The sequence below is a fragment of the Heterodontus francisci genome, chromosome 3 (assembly GCF_036365525.1).
Source record: "Heterodontus francisci isolate sHetFra1 chromosome 3, sHetFra1.hap1, whole genome shotgun sequence".
Classification (NCBI taxonomy): domain Eukaryota; kingdom Metazoa; phylum Chordata; class Chondrichthyes; order Heterodontiformes; family Heterodontidae; genus Heterodontus; species Heterodontus francisci.
In genome coordinates, this window is record NC_090373.1 from 156,047,222 (window position 1) to 156,064,767 (window position 17,546).

At 38.7% G+C, this 17,546-nt stretch overlaps 1 protein-coding gene across 5 annotated transcripts in view; it reads left to right on the forward strand.

Moving 5' to 3' along the window:
* Positions 1-17,546, forward strand: part of LOC137353119 (protein lin-28 homolog B-like) — a 333,596-nt gene that overhangs the window by 59,125 nt on the left and 256,925 nt on the right. For 4 of the 5 annotated variants that reach the window (XM_068019147.1, XM_068019137.1, XM_068019156.1 and 1 more), the window contains exon 3: positions 9,774-9,955. In XM_068019147.1, the coding sequence (XP_067875248.1) occupies positions 9,774-9,955 (182 nt within the window). Of the gene's footprint in view, positions 1-8,973; positions 9,043-9,773; positions 9,956-17,546 lie in introns of those variants that run through there. The other variant, XM_068019173.1, reaches the window with a different exon arrangement.

A 17,546-nucleotide genomic window follows, 5' to 3' on the forward strand; every position in this document is an offset into this window, starting at 1 on the left:
GTTGGATATTAAGTTATCGTAATTAAAATGAGCGGAATTTACCTGCTCCAGCCGAAGATATTAAAATCCACTTGGAACCTATTACATGTTGTAGTTCGTTATAACGAAATGTGAAATCCGTTCCTAATAAAACTGCAAATAGTAATTAGAATTGTTATCCCATTGCCATTCTTAGGGTGTGGAGAAGTATTTTCTCAAGTATTAGCGACATAACATCTATATTAAAACCCGACGGACAATAATTACATTGTAACCTTTCAAAGGCAGCTTCTTATTTTCATACAGACCGAGGAGGTGAGCGGGTGAATTAAGCCGGATCTTGACTTAATGAATGTAAAGGACGGGCCATTACCGTGAAACCAGCAAAACCCCGTGTTGACGTGTATTCTGCGCTGCTCGTTTTCCAGGTTTTTTTTTGTTAACCTCCAAGTTCGAAATTTCATCCAGCCAGTCTCTCCCAGATAACCGAGTTGATCAGCTTTGTACAGATGTTGCACTGGGCGCAATGTGTAAAACTCACAAGAACGTCAGTTTTTGGAGGGAACGATGCTTATCTGTTCTCGGTGCAAGGGAAGTTGCTGACACATGGGCTTATGTTCAATTATTTCCCGAGGGAACCTGAGCACAGACCGAAAGGCCGGGCTCCTCCCTCTCTGTGAATATATATTCTGTGGTATTGTCATCGGAAGTCTAATAAGGAAAGGAAACGAGCAAATTAATATATAACCATGTGACACCAGATCCTCAAGTCCATTACGTATTATATACGTCGGTCTCTCTCTTCAAGTTTTCCATTTAGGCGCTGTTCGGTTTGTGTACCTTTGAGTGGCTTTTCTTTAAAAACCAGAATGGCGCGTTGTTCAGTTAACATGATTAAGTCAAGCGCCCCGCCTTAGCCTGCAGGTAAATGACAAGCCCCCGGCATTGCGAATCGAACGGTTTAGAACTCCCGTAAACTCAAAGCCACCCAACCACCTTATCGGTTTTATGATCTTTGATAATTTAAGGTTTAAATCTCCGTGCTTTCTCCACGAGTTCAGTTAAAGTCAGTTCACAGAATGGTTTGTGACAGGTCGCACTTTTCTGAACGTCTTCTCCGGTGCAGGTTGCAATCAAATAGCAATTGTTCAGCGCCACTGTAACACACATTGGGGTAGGTGTTTAAGTAACATTTCAAATGCAATTCGTCTGAAGCAAATATCATCGTGTAAACAACAAAATATAAAAAGCACATCAGTTGGTCAAGTTGAAGTTAATTGCGGGATAATGTAGGTTAGGGAAAATACAATATCGACTGCATGTAAGCTCTCAGTAAATGTGTAGAAGGAGGACGCCGAGGGCAAGAAATGCACAAATGTTATCCATTGCTAGATTGCTGATGGAGTAATAAAAATGGAGCGACGGGAATTTCCTCGCGGCGTCTCCTGCTACGCCGCGGTAACTTCGGTGGATACCCCAAATAGGAGGGTTACCGAGGTTAGAACACCGAACTTGGCGAAGCCCCGAGGAAATCTCCAAGTTATTGCTCCGGAGGTCGTTTTCGAAACATAATTAATCTTTTATCTGGAAAATTAGTTGTTTGAGGGACAAATGCTGGGATCCAAAATTAAATTTTCTCTTTTCAATCCATATCCCATTAGTTTCAACAAATTCAAACTCCCCCGCCGCCCATTTTCATTTTGGACTCTGTGCTTCCTCCCTTGCCCCAGTTTGGATGTTTGAACTGTGGCTGGCCTGTGCCTTTGGGCTGCAGCTACCCTCTCCGGCCCATTTCCGATGTGCGGCCGGAAGACCGGGGTTATACTGCTGATTAGTAATCTGCCCAGATGGCTCTAAGGTCAGGCACAAAGGAGTCAGAATGCTTCCTCAGGGGCCAGATATCCTCTTCCAGGGACATTCATTGCTCAGAGGCGCTACCAGAACCAGTTATAAAGATTCCATGCACGTTTTTCCAAGTTTCTCCCAAGTCGCTATATCAAAATGTCAGTGTTACAGATTATGTTAATTGACGAAGAAATTAGGAAAATACACTGGAATTTTTGGAATAAAAGACAATATAACGGAATATACGAAAACTATAAGTACCATAATTGAGCTTCTTGAGTTCATGTGATTGGAAACCGTGTATTTATATTGGGTATTTGAGTATATTTTAGTACAGTACCCTGTACTTCTATAAGGTGTGTCACTAGTGTCTGAGGCGCTGTAAATTGGCACGGGTGAACAGCTACCAATGACCAATGTACAGAGTGCCTCACCACTTGCCATCGCGCTGAAACGAAGGACCACTTCCCGCTCGTCTAAGACTTGCCCTCTTTTCTCAGTCCTGTGCTCCATGCGGTGGAGCTCCTCCCAGTTTCTCGTTACAGGCCGTTCACTGGGTCATTTATACATTATGGCAACATCTCTGAAAGGCGCTCATCTCACCAACAGAAGTTGGAGACTGGATTGTAATCAAGTAGGGTGTATTGTGCAACTTTTGTGTGATTCGGTTAAAAAAAATCGCAAGGTGTTCACTAACTTTGTTCTAAATTGTGCACAACTTGGTGGTGATATAACTGACCATTTTACGTCGCTGATCTTAAAGATCGTTATATTACAGATCAAAATTAGAAACGGCGTGATTTAAAGAGACTGAAGCGCCAGCCGTATTAAAACCGCATGGCAGTGAGTAAAACAGACGTTAATTTATATCAAATATATAAATATCAAATATATAATATGTCAATGCCCGAGACGGATGGCTGATTCCTGATTTTTCGAGGGATCCACACTGTATGTCAAATAAAGTTTGATTTATTTATTTTCTCTGGTCGTTTTCAATAAAAAAAATACACTTTATGAAGTGATTACTGCCCCTAAACATAGAGTCATCCAACAACCATCGGGTAGTTGAGCAGCCTCTAGTAAACGCACGACCTGAGTGGAACTCAATCAGTGCCACATTTTATTTAAAGACGAGCAAATAACCTCTATTTCGATTAAACGAAATATGTTGTCTTAACGCACAAATTTCATGTCTAGTCGGGTCCTCGTGATTTGCCACTTCGGGGAAAAACATGGAATTCCGGAGTGGGATAGTCACATCGCTCGCAGACTGGAAGTGTGTTTGAAACCTTGTAAATGTGTCCTCGCTTTGCTCGCACCACTGCAAACAAAACCTAGAAAGTCTGATGGAAATCGTGTGCCGAACTCCTGCAGGCACCTAGATAGAAGGAAAGGTTGATCAGGTCCATTTTGCCATCAGCTTTCACATGAGCAAAGAGCACATCTTTGCTAAATCTGTTCAAATGACGATTCCAAAGTTGCTTTGCTGAGAAACGCTTAGGTTATCAGGTTACAAACTCAATATTTGGGGCGGGGGGTGGTGTTGGTGGTTATTGGTGGAGGCGAGATCTGGAACACTTCCTCGTCTGTATGAAGCAAAAGCTTATGTTTAATCCATCACTAAGCATCTGTGGGAAGTCCATTGGTAGCTTATATTAAAGATATATCATTTAGAACCGAGGTGCTGCTGATCTGGCAGATGAAAAATTTACTTAGGTTCTTTTTTTAAAAGAAAAAATGGACAACTAAAGCCTTGTCACTGGTTTCCTGGTAAAATCCTAAGTCTATGGTCAATACCTTCTTAAATAGGGAAACTTGCAATCATCACTATATATGTGTGTATATAGAGAGAATCTGGTATTTTCTTTCGAGTCTGCAAATAAAGATGGCGACAAGCCTGTAACTGGTCGACCATGGTGTTAGTTCTTGGAATAAGATTTAAAATGGGCAAAGGGTATATTTACTGGGCATTGCGGCGAAAATGAACATCATCTGCCTCCGCACGACAGTCGAGGGCTGTGCACGAATATCGTGCTGCCAGGTTTGTGTCGGATTGTAATTAATGATCATTCAAATGACTAGTGTCACTGGATACACTGCGGTGTCTCTCAATTTCCACAGTTGAGTCAATGACGCCGAGTTTTGGTGGCCCCACCAAATAAATTTATGAATGAGCTTCACGCATCAACGCCAGGTCGTGGCGTGTTTACACTTATGAAAGAAGTGTCACTGATATATTTAGTTCTTTCAAGATTCACGAACATCTCCATGTTGCGGTTAATATTGTTTGCTCAAGGTAATGTTCCCTATCAATCTAGTTCCCTGACTGGTATCGATGCGGAAAGCTCCAGGTCGCTAGCGAGTAATGAAATGTGTGCTGCGTAGGTCTGAGTGCTACGTGTAAGTGACCCCCGCCCCAACCTCAGCTTGAAAGAATTTTCCGGGTAAGAGTGACCGGCGCTCATCGCTGGCCTTTGCTGTTTAAAGGGCACCTCATCCCCTTGTCCTGTCCTCCCACCAGTACCCTCCCAGGCAAAGGCAGCCCTATACACTGGGGGTGTGAGGTAAGCACTCCAAAGCATCATTCGCACAGGAGATCGCACGGGAAGCTGCTGGAAAGCCTGATACCCTGATCTCATGTGGAGCAAGCGTGAACAGCGGTGGGGGTGCGTTGGGGTGAGGAAAATTAATCGTCTGTCAGTTTACTGATGACTTTTCGGGGTCGGGGGAGGAATGAATCCAAACATTGACACAATAGTCTTGCTTCTCCTGTCACGTAGTCAGCTGGTGTTCAGGGGAAACCCGTTTTGAATGGACTTTCCGGCTTAATTAGCAACACTAATGAAGTATCCGAACCACTTGTTAACATCCCCTGGCGAGTCAATGTTTAATAATTCGATTTTAGTGGATCAGTCACCTTCTAAAAGAACGTTTTATAAATTATGACTATTGATGTACTGAAACCAATCTCCCACAGACGTGTACTTTAATTTTTTTATGCAAATACGAAGCTATATTTTAAAAATGTAAATAACAGGTCAACATTTCAATCTGTACTTCTAAATATAAATTTTTTAAATACTTCGTTTAAACCGAAATTGTAGCAATCCCAACGAAATGTGCACAAGAAAGAATCCACAATGGGTAGCGCTGAGGAGTAAATCTACATAAATAATAAAATAAAAGCAAAATACTGCAGATGCTGGAAATTTGAAATAAAAACAAGAAATGCTGGAAATACTCAGCAGGTCTGGCAGCATCTGTGGAGAGAGAAGCAGAGTTAACGTTGCAGGTCAGTGACCCTTCATCATCTACATAAATGTTGATTATTTCCAATTTTGGAAAATATCCTTCATTAAAAGATTAATTTCTATTGTACTTAAGCGTTATTAACCATATCCGATGTTGAGTTTTTTTTTAATTGTACACATTATATTTGGGTGTCCTTCTTGGCTCAGTGACAGCTGGGCCATTAGATCATCTGTTCAAGCCTTACTTCAGAGACTTGAGCACATCATCTAAGGTGATACTCCAATGCAGTACTGAGGGAGTGCTGCACTATCCCAAGTGCTTTCCTCTGGATGAGACACTAAATCAAGGTCCTACCCACCCTCTCAGGTGGTACTGTTTTGAAGAAGAGCAGGGGAGTTCTCCCGGGTTTCCTGGTCAATATTCATTCCTCAACCAATATCACTAAACAAGTTATCTGGTCATTATCTCATTGTTATTTACGTGCTCTTGACACGTGTCTTTCCTACATCACAACAGTGACCATTTCAAAAGCATTCTATTGGCTGTAAAACACTCAGGGCGCCCTGAGGTCAAGAACGATGCTTTAGAAATGCTAGTTATTGCTTTATATATCTTGACTGGTACACAACACAATGTTGGATAGAAAGCAGATGTATGAAAATGATGAAACACTTTCTTTAACATGAGAAAACCTAAATCTAATCTGCCAAATTCCTTTGGAATCCAATTATACCCACAATATTGAATTCGATTAAAAAATAAATATTTTCATTAATATAATGTCTTTCATGACCACCAGACGTCTCAAAGCGTTTTACAACCAATGAAGTACGTTTTGAAGTGTAGTCACTGTTTTCATGCAGGAAATGCAGCAGCCAATTTGCACACAGAAAGCTCCCACAAACTGCAATGTGATAATGACCAAATAATCTGTCTTTATGATGTTGATTGGAAGATAAATATTGGGTAGGACACTGGAGATAACACCCCTGCTCTTTGAAATAGTGTCATGGGATCTTTTACATCCACCTGAGCAGGTAGAGTCTGGGTTTAACGTCTCATCCGAAAAATAGCACCTCCAACAGTGTAGTACTCCCTCAGTACTGCACTATAAATATTTATATCAACGTTTGCTCAAGAAACCGAGATTGTTATCAGTTTTCAGATTGTTATCATTGATCAGCAAGAAAACATTGCATTTCCAATCAAAGCAAATGTAAGGTCGAGGTTCTAAAATGTAAAGGTTTTGCTATGGGGGGGCTGGCGAGCTTTAAGCGCGAATTGAAACCTCCTCGAGTCGGATCTCACAGGGAAAAACACGAGTGCGTGAGAAATAGGTAATAAAGACTTTTTTTAAAAACTATGTTCGAGCAAGCACAAAAATGCTTACTGCGGAGCGTGATTAAATTCCCCGAGCTGTCTTTTTTTGTATTTTGTTAAAGGATGAGGGGGGAAAAGCTTTCTTTCTAAAGAACAACTTAGTTGATTCTTTTTGAATGGGCGAAAGCTGGAATGTGGGCTTCCCAGCTGACCAGAGCTGTACCTTTGCATGACTTGAAAGGCTGGTGTCCTCTCACAGGAAATGAATGACTCGATAACATCTGACACCAGTGACCACTCTGCTGACCCGATCTTAATTCTCCTAATACGAGGAATAGCCTGAAACAGCTACTTCTGTCGGCCGGAATCAGAGGATCAAGCATAAGGAGAAATTGGAATAAATCAGTGGGATTTGTTAGAGTTGACTTTATCGATTTGTATTTGGGTTATTGGGGTTTCATTTATGAGTTTGGGGAGCAACTGAAAGCATTCAACCTTTTTGCCCCTTAAAGAGACTGTTAACTGGGACTTTAAGAATCTCAAGAATTTAGAAGTATCCTTAACTTGTCCGAGGCGCGCATCACATTTAAGAGAGTTCACAGTAAAATGCCAAATGAGACAACACATCAGGCCCCCGGTACTTATTGGGCGTCCGCAAATAAACTGATACCTTTCCATTGCTTTTCATTTCTTTATTTGAAATGAATGCACTTACAGCTTTTGGATATATATATACATAGATAATAATGGGACTTTGGGCTTTTGTTGGTTGCATGTGTTGTCGTTCGAAAATGTCAGCAAAATGAAAGGTTATTTGTAAAATGAGTTGAGTACCGTAGCTGGTTTTTAAGATTTGATGGTTTTTAAATTCAATCGATGGGCTGGTACAAAGCAGCACTGCAGAAAAAACGTGTTCACAAAGCCAACAAACTCAACCATTTTAGGTCGGTTTAGGGATTGGACCTCAACTCACGCTCTGTTGAAATAACCTATAGGAAATTTACGGTTGAAGACTTCAAAGGAATTTCAGGACTGAGAGCTTCAACTTCAGTTAGTAGGTTGTTCTCTCTCTCTCTCTTCCCTCCCTCCACCAATCCGTTAAAAATAAAGTCCCACACCGCCTGCAATGCTTGACCGGCACACTTTGGGGGCAATAGTGTATGTTGTGCAAAACCAGATTTTGCGACTTTTCAGATGCTGATGTTAGAGCAGCAAAAAAAGCCATTTAAGTACAAACTGCCCTTTACAATTGGTCAGACGAGTTGGCGCCGACGCGTCAGGCCAGTTTTTGGAGCAAAACGTATGGTAATCGACAATGCACGGCAAGCAATGTAAAATCTGTCACTCTTCCTCCTTCCTCAAACTCCAAGTTTTACCATCCCGCCTTTTCCCTTTTTTCAGAGAGGCTTCCACATTTCTCCAGCAAGCTCCACATGTAAAGGTATTTCAAAATAACAACAGAGGCAATGAAGCAAATGCTTGACCTTTGAACCCTTTTGGAGGGGAATTTCCTTTTAACAAAAATGAGGGAAAGTCACATGTGGGAAAAGAGTAATAATTTTAGTGCTATTATATATGCTTTTAAAACCTGGCCGTCCCCAGGTACACGTGCCCTTAAAAAGCCAACAATGACACAATGCTTGAAAAAGGCACCGCTTTATCTGTTATTGCATCCGTCACTGGCAACCTCATTCTAAAATAAAGGCATCATGTACGGCTTGCGTGATTGATGAACCGTTTTATAGTTTAAACGGAGATCAGTTAAAAATGACATCTTAAATTCAAATGATATCACCTTGCTTAGGCAAGGCACATAACAGCCGCTCCCCGAATAAGAATGAAACTATTAAATATCTTGGCGAAATCTTGAATTTCTTTTACGCGAAGAGCTTACCGGAATGCTACTAAATAAAAATACGTAGACCACCGTCCAAGGCCCCTTTCGCACAATTTAAAAATCTATCCTTCCAATATTTAACCTATTAAATTTGTCAGAATACTATATTCGCGAAACTCAACACTATTAATATTTACATATGTGTTTACCAAATATACAGATTTATTGATAAGGAGTGTTAACTGTCGATAATTCTCGGAGAAATTGACGTACAGCATTGTCAGTCTATGTACAATCATGTTTAATCATAACAGTTGATCCGTGGTTAGTTTTATATATAGGTTGACGTTTCCTACAGAAAGCCAAACAACGGGGGGAAGAGACCCTGTAGCTTTAAGTCTATCGAGCTGACCGGTTCATCAAAAATGTCGGACAAATTAGCTGGATAAAAAATCTGGAGGGGTTTTTTTTTGGGGGGGGGGGGGGGGGAATCATCGATTATTGCGGTGACAGGTTAGAGGAGAGGCCGATTGGCTCTGTTCAGTCTTTTGAAAGACTGCGATGTGTAATTAGCGGCAAGACAGCATGTAATTGACGAGTCACGTGTGTGCCAGGGCCAGGAAAGGGGGGGCGGGGGGCAACTAACGAGGGAAAGCACGTTAGACCATGCGAGCATTGGCGATTGCTAAATTTTTGATCCCTGAATCCTATGACGCTAGATTGATGCAGAAGATTACCCATTCCGAGGAAAAAGTTCTCATCGGGCGGGTTTGGATACAGGGGCCTGTGTGACAACATGGCCGAAGGTTACTTTTTTTCTCTCCCTCTCTTGTTAAAAAAATCCTTTTTTGCATACTTTTAAGAGATCGCAGAGGGGGCTTTTCCAAACCTATTGTTGTAGATCTCCCAAAATGTATGTACCCGCCCCCCATTTATTCAGAACTTCAAAGGCTTTCTGAGGGCTATTGTGTGGACTGTTTGTGTCTGATTAAGCACAGTTTTTTTTCTCAGTTTGTGTGTGGAAGGCAACACTACACCTGCCCCTTAAGTTTGATTGGAGTACAGTTGACGCACGCTGGATGCAACCCGTAGTTCTCTTCAATATAAGAAGCTTATTTTAGTGGAGTAATTTTCAAAAATAAGCTCTCGCGATCGACGCTGTTGAATGTTGATCACGATTTGCGGAGAGGAGGAAAAAAGTCGGCCTTGTGTGATACTGGTTTCTGCGGGAGATGGGATCCGTTTTAAACCAGCCGTATTCCAGTTACGTACGGTTTGCTAATCTTAATTTGCTGCCTCAAACATGGAGTAAAGGAGCAAGCTGCCAGCATTGCACATGGATCCAAATCGATATTACAAGGGTTTTGCCACATAGGCTGCAGCCAATGCCCTTAGCGATGCGAAGTACTTTTTTTTCAGAAGCTTATTTTTAAATGTACTTGGTGAATTATTTTCCCCTTTTTGCGTCAGTTAAATTGAAACCTTTTTTCCCTCTTTCCCCTCTGTGTGTGTTGTGTGTATGTTTGCAATTGTCCAGGAGGGCCGGGTAAAGGTGGTGGAGACGAAAAAGGAAAACTGAAAGAGAAAGAAGAGTCTCAAATCCAGCAGGGAGCAGGCCACTGTAAATGGTTCAACGTTAGAATGGGATTCGGATTTATCTCTATGACCTCTCGGGAAGGCACCCCGTTGGAAACACCAGTAGATGTTTTCGTACACCAAGTAAGTATGCATAATTCCCCCTGTTTCATTCATTAAAAATGCTTTACCTTTGGAGGGGGAGGGGAGGGGGTTGTTTGTAGAAAAACAGTTAAAGTTCAGTTGCAAAAAGCTGCCACTGCACACGCGATTTCTGTGAACGATCTGGATTGTACCGTTATCAACTGCAACCAGCTCCCATCGGGTTCACTTTAAAATAGGTGCTGGTTTTTGTTTAATTTTGCTTTCGTCAATCTTGAGTGGTCTAACTCCGGAAACAAGATATCGAGAGTTAAACATTTCATGAATTTTGGCAGGATCTTTTTGCATAAAATGTTGTGTTGTGCAGCGAGTACATGTATTATCTATTAAAAAGTGATGGAGAAAGTCTGAGGAATTAATGAAGTTGAAAGGAAAAGGCACACGCGTGCCAATTGGCGTTCTCTGCCAGTGCAAATATCAAAATAACGATCTACTTGTCCAGGTCAGAGGTGAAACCCGGAAATGCTAGACTCTGGCTGTTTCAAGTTTTGTACAAGGAAATATTGAGAAGGGGCGTATATTGTAATATGCAGTCTCTTCTGAAGATTTAAATCGCCATCCGTATGTTTAACGGCGTTTTCGTGTATGTCTTGGCGAGTGAAAGAGAAATTTCCCTTTTTGTCTCGCTTTATTGTATTGCCTCGGAAGATTTCTGGTTATTAAAGTTAACTTGGATTTTTGATAATTGCAACACCTTCATGTGCACTGTGCGAGTGTCTGTCCATTGTTGTATCAAAGATTGGTTTCTTTCGGTACATAGCTTTAGATACCCAGAAAGATATACGCGTGGAATTAGATACACTTTGCAGCCACCCGCCTCCCACAATTGGCAGAAAACAGATCTGAATATGTGGAGTATCATTTTTGGGGGAGGCGAGGGGAATCAGACTTTAACCGGCTTGTGACCACAGCCAGGCAATATGGCCTTGTGTTGGCCCTGGTCTTCTCGCGGTCCCTTTCCACACTTGTGGTCTGTCCTCGCAAGTTCTGATGTTTTTTTTCCCTCCCCTCTTTTCTATCTGTCTCTCTCTAAACCTTTCTTGGGTCGTTAAGTAGGGGTTTACGACCTCGTAAGATTGCTTTATAGACGGATACAGCAACACGACAGGAGAGGAAAACATTTTCGGGTGAGTTGGTAGCACCCTCATACAATACTGTGACATGGAGCTTTCAGAAATGTTGTCACTGACAGAAGCGAGCTAAAAATCTCGATGAAAGCTTTACTTCGGTTAACGTTTCTTCTCTAATCTAATCACAGCGCGTAAGAGCATTTAAAAAAAACTTTGCCTGGTTGTGACTTAAGCACAGCGTGTGTTTTTTGTTTCCTGGAATGGCTTAGCCCACATTTGGGTGGAAAGCTCGTGGTTTATAAGACAGCAAATCGCTTTTGCAGAAATGTAATTGTTTATTGGCAATGATTTGAATCTTTATTATAAATATTAAAGTAACTGAGGTTTTCACTCCGTTGTTACCCCTTTCTGGTTATGCTTCTCATGTATTTTAAGCTTTTTGTTTGCCTCGCCATGTGTTCCAATGGACTTTAGTTGGAATTTGTTTTTAGCAAATTATATAAGTTGCATTTTATCAAGCGTCCTGCGAATTATATATTTATCCGCTTGTGCTATGAGATCATAATTTTTTTAGTTAATAAAATGTTTTAGTTTTACAACTGTATAAAGAACATCCATTTGCACTTTTTTTTACACCAGCACAGAATTGCATTTTTTGGTAGTTTTATGATAAATGTCACTAACATAATGCTTCTGTTGAGCTGTCATTCTATGTTCTTGGGCATTTATTCCACATTATAGTGTTTGAAAAGCAGTTTTTTAAAGCACAGTTGCATTTCGAATTGTGAACTGTTTAATGCACCTTAATAGTTTCAAAGGAAAAACCACATGAAAGATTTTTAAAATAGTTACCTTATTTTAGAAAAGGTGTTTTTTTCAATGTTTTTTTCATGAGAATTAAATAATTCCTAGTTCTCAACACTCTTGTGCAACCATCTTGTCCAAGACTTAACTGAATCTGTAACCAACAAACCGCCTGTAGTTAAACTTCATGCTCAATATCTTAAAATTGATGGGAGTACAAAATGCATTATTTATGTCAATTTTCCATAAGTTGCAGTATAAGCAGACAATGAGATGAAGAATGGGATGTTGAATTGTCACCTATTACATAAACCTATATTTTGATATAGAAATTGTTTCATAAGTTGGGTGTAATTTAAAAAAAAACTATTGTAAGATGTAAACAGTTAGAAAATCATCTCAGCTGCATTTATTATGGTGTAACATTGCACCTGCTGTGGAATATCATTTGCATTTCTTTGGCACATCTCTAATTGTGGTCTCAAACACAAATTAGTTTCAAGTAATTCATGTAAACTTTCTTTGCTTATATTCATTGTTACTTAAGATATGTAGATGAACCGGATTTTGAAGTATTAGCTTTATACACTTGTCCTGTTCTTGCTCAAGGTTTGATGTGCAAACTTGCGTTATTTCTATGAAATTGGCTAAAGAGGGGTTTGGGCCAGCTATTTTCTAAATAAGTTTTTAATTTTAGTGGTAACTGTCTTTGAAACAATGTACTGACTTTTGGCCTTTGTTTTAAAAAATCTTTAAATGTATTAGTCATATGGCATAAAGAATGATTGATTGATTGAAATTTAGTTGTGCATTGAATATGTCTACTCCAAATATAATTGTAAACAAAACCCACAGAAATAAGCCTCAAGGAACACTGGTTTGATTATAACTTGCAAAATATTTTTTTAAATTTTTTGAAATACTTGAAAGTTTTCTTTTCAACACTCCAATTCCACATTTAAAAGTAATATATCCTTCTTGAAGGATGCTAATATAATGCCCTGACGGTATATGAAAATAACACTAAACACAAAGCGAGAGATTTGTTAAAATAAAGGCAAGCAGCATGATCCAAATGACATTTCATATATCCATTCTTTCTAAATATATTAATATTAAGAATGAAAACAAAAAAGTTAGTTTAAAAATAAAACAGTGGAAGCCTCCATATCAGATATTTAATTTTCTCTTGTGAATTTACTTTGCAATTTTACTTCCTGCCCCTCCCTTCTCCTCAACTCCTGAAGGCATTGACCCCTTGCTGTGGTATGGATCCACTGGTGCAAGGCACTCTCTGATGTCCCACCAAAATAACTATTACATTTGTTCAGACATTTGAGTGCAAACAGGCTCTCCAACTATAAAAGACATCATAGCCAACTCCATTCTTGTCCTCCCATGTTTGTAAAAGTGGAACTCCAGCAGGGGTTGCTGGATAGTGATCAGGAATGAGAGAATTTTCTCCCCGCTCTGCACCACCACCTTTCAACCAAGAGGTCGCTTAGGCCATTTCGAGCACTAACCTAGCTGAGATCAACCTATCCAGCACAGGCAAAAAATGAGGTTTCTAAAAGTAGAATTTGATGTGTTCCAACAATTCTACAATGTATTACAAAGCAAGACTGAAAGTATGAATAAATACTGATATCGTAGCAGCCTTTTTTTTTGTTGAAAAAGCATGAATGAGAATGTGTATCAAATATATGATGCACAAAGGATCTTGATACTGTAAATGACTACATTTTATTCACCAGTCTTAAGTATACTTACATAATCTGTCTCCTGTATTTGTGTGTTTATGTTTACATATCATTTTTATTGTACAGAAATGGGATGTATACTGTCAAGGCATGAAATAAGATAATTATCGACAAACGAAAGGCTGACCAGATAATTTTATGAGTGACGTAGTTATGGGTTACTTAGAGTTTCTTCATGATTGCAGATGTTTAAAATATGATCTGGCTAACATAACAGTAGTTAAATTGGAAAATAAAGTTTAATGGGCTTATTTTTTTTTAAATTCCTCAATCTATTGAATCATTTGTGATGTGATATGACCACAGAGAGAGATGTATAAATGTAAAAATATTTGAAGTAGATGCACTAATGTTGAGATTTGTGGTGTTCTCGCCTCAGTAATATAGATAAGTAAGTCATGAACCCTACTTGAGTTCAATTTAAACCCTATCATTAAAAAAATGTAGAGATCTATAAAAGTACAATGGTATCACAATGCGCAGCTCCTGACTGATAAATTTGATTAAATTATTTGAAACCTCAAAAGTGGCTATTCCGGATTCTAAAATATAGCAAAAGTGCTTTTATTTTCAAAATGGGGAAAATGTTTCATTATTTACCTCTTAAATTTTTTGAGTTCTATTGATTGTAAAGGCTTGACTTTACATCTTATTGCTTAAAAATATGAGGTCGATTTATGGTTTTAAAGTAATCTGAAAGATTACATTTCTAATTTACCAATTTATTTTCTATACAATTTACTAAGAACAGACAGTTAATAAATTTAATTGTGTTGCTGAGTGTGCGTTACTGTTGGTTTAGATATGGGGAAAACACAAACAAGGATCATAGATTGTAATCCTGACAGGTTGATTTCAATTGGGGTTAAACAAATCATCAAAATGGTTGAATGTATTGTAAAAATATACTTGTGGTCAGCAGCAATAATCAGTATATTCAATCTATTGATTTTTGTTGAGAATGTTGGCCCTTCTGTGTTGCTTTAATGCTACTGGCTTTTGTAAGATAAACTACAGGAAACTGTAAATCACAGTTTAATTTGTAAATCTGGCATAGCCAGCTCATAAAGTGTCATATTTTGGAATAACATTTTGATAACTGTTATTTAAACTGCTTATCATGCTGATCAAATATGTGTGAATTGCTGAGCTTCTAAAAATATTTAATTTTATAAATCTGTTTAGCAATCTCAAAGCCTGGCACAGTTCATTTTCTTTAAACTGGATGTAGTATTTTGTGGAAATTTAACATTGCTTTTGGGGGAAAGATGCATCAAGCTGCTTTCTTGGCATACCTTGGAATTTATTTTGTTCCTTTCATAGTAATATTGTCAAGCATTTAAGTACTGGAAAAATTACTATCAGCCTAAAAAAGTACAATGATAAGGTCTTGCATGTGTTGTTTTAAGCCTATAAATAGTGTTTTTAAATATGGTGGAAAATGCACAAATGGCAGGGGGAGTAGAGTGTATCTGAAACAAAAATGTAAATGGCTGTGAATTAAATTAAATGTAGAGATTTAAGACCAGCACTTGTTTCAAATAAAGTGTACAGACAATCTGATGGCTTTAAAAGCGAGGTTTTGAGTCACTGTCTAAAAATGCAGGAGAATATATTCCTACAGACAGAAAATATAGTTCCTGCATATCTTCCACATGTGCATCAAGTTCACATTACTCATTATCGTATTGCTTAAAATTATTATTTTCTCCTTTTTGGTTAAAGACATTTGCATATATGCCTCTTCTATTTTTGAACTTTTTTTTGACTATTTCGAAACAAAGTGCCGTGTGATAATTAATCCTCTTTAATTAAAGCATTCTCCTTGGGGATTTCTATTTAGAAAAGTGCATGAAGCTTCAATTTGTTGCATGTAAACGCAGGTTGGGGAAGATGTTGTGAAGCTTTGAAAGTAGATGCAGACTTAAATATAAGGCATTCTTCAACCCTGAAAAGTATCAGAAAAGATGTACTGTTTTCTCTATCTTTTTATATGGAGTATTGTACATATAACATATATCAAACTCTTGAAAGATTAACTCAGTTTAATTTAAAGTTGCAAGCATTTGGGGAATGCCAATTGTTTTAGAAAGTATGTTTAACTGATCCTGGATCAGATCTGGTTGACACTATCATTCTTTGAAGATCTGGGCATTTGGCTTCCCACGGAGCATCCAACTTAACTGTCAGACCCCTTTGATGAGATAAAATGGATAAAGCTCCCATGCTGATAAGACATTTGGAGCTGTTCCTGTCATAAAATGATTTAAATATTTTCTCTACACTTCGTCAAAGGTCTAGTTTCATTGAGTATTTGCATATGTTAATTGTGGTCTGGTAACACAGGCTCCGTAACAATTTAACACTTCTTCAACCCTCTCTTTGATTCTGCTTCTTCACCTTAAAGAGATTTAAAGCAATGAATAACTTTCTTAACAGGTAGTCATAATCTGAAAATAGGCATCATTTAAGTTCAGACAATGTAAAAAAATCCTGAAAATGTTTGATAAACCTTTTAACATCTTAAGTGCCAGCCTGGCAGTATTTAACAACATCAATCACAACTGCAGTGCATAGAAATTGCCTGCCTTTTAAAATGCATTTTAATATGTCACAATTAAAGAAAAATATTTAAGAATGAAATGTTACTACTATCAGACTAGACTATTTGGGAATTTCGTTGTACAATTAAAATTGTCCCTCAAAAAATAACTGATCATCAACATAAAAATGATACTTTGATTTAAAAGTTGCAGCTGATAAGTATATTCATTCATAAACCACCCCCCAACCCCCCCCCCCCCCCAAAAAAAAAAGAAAAGTCTTGTTTACGGATATACAGATAAATAAACCCTTTTCTATAAGTCTCAACATAATTTTAAGATTCCTTTCTTCCTATTATTAAGGTACTGAAAACTTGGTTGCTGACATTCTGTGCTGCATTAGATATTAGACTGAGGCATTCACTACAACATGTACCTCACTATATTAAGAACAAAATGGACAGCTCCTAGACAGCATTTTATAATGAGGGAAGGGTGTATTTTGAATATGATTATAGTTGCCTTTGTATGAAAGATTGTAACAGGAGGAAGTTGAATTCTGAGGATGGAAACATTCAGCATCAATGGCAATTTGATTTTACCACTAGCTACCGCACAATTCTGGCTCCATTTTGAAGCTTGATATTACTGGAGTGTTTATTTAAATAAGAAATGCAGGAGGAATAGGAAGAAGATTAAATTCAAAACATAGAAAGGTTATTAATGGCGCTTCACCACTGACCAGTGAGCTTATCCAGCTGAACCACCTAGAGAGGACAATCACAGACTTGATCCCAAGTCTATGCTGAGGTAGCTAATGGGGCTGTGCTGTGACTGCTTTTTCAATGAGTGAGAGGAAAGCCAACAAAGGTTAATATAACCTGCCTGTTTCAGCTAACAAAATAAGTGACAGCCATTCGCTAGTTCATTCCTCAGGGCAATGCCTTGACCAATCAGAGTCAAACTGCCTGGTTTAAATTTCAGCTTGGCAGTTAACTGTCAGTCACCATAAATTGGTGCATTCTCCATGGCAATGCCTCTACCAATCAGTCCACTTGCCAACCAATCAGCACTCTCCTCATACAGTATAAATTTGTTGCTTCCCTTACATTGGTATTCTTGTGATTGTCCTGATGAGTGCAAGATGAAAAGCTTCGACAACATGTCTCTATTTTTGGTAATACTCGAGTTTTGTATTACCAAACAACTGTTAATATAACTAGTGACCACTGCTGGAAGTCCACAGTGCAGGTACATGGATTAGGAGTGCTGTTCAACTGCACAGTAAACACCAACATGGACTGCGTTGCATGACCTGTTTTTATGTTATAATTTCAGTGTATGGAGGACAGGTAAGGGCATGATTGGTCTTGACTGTGAGCACCCAAGTGATCAA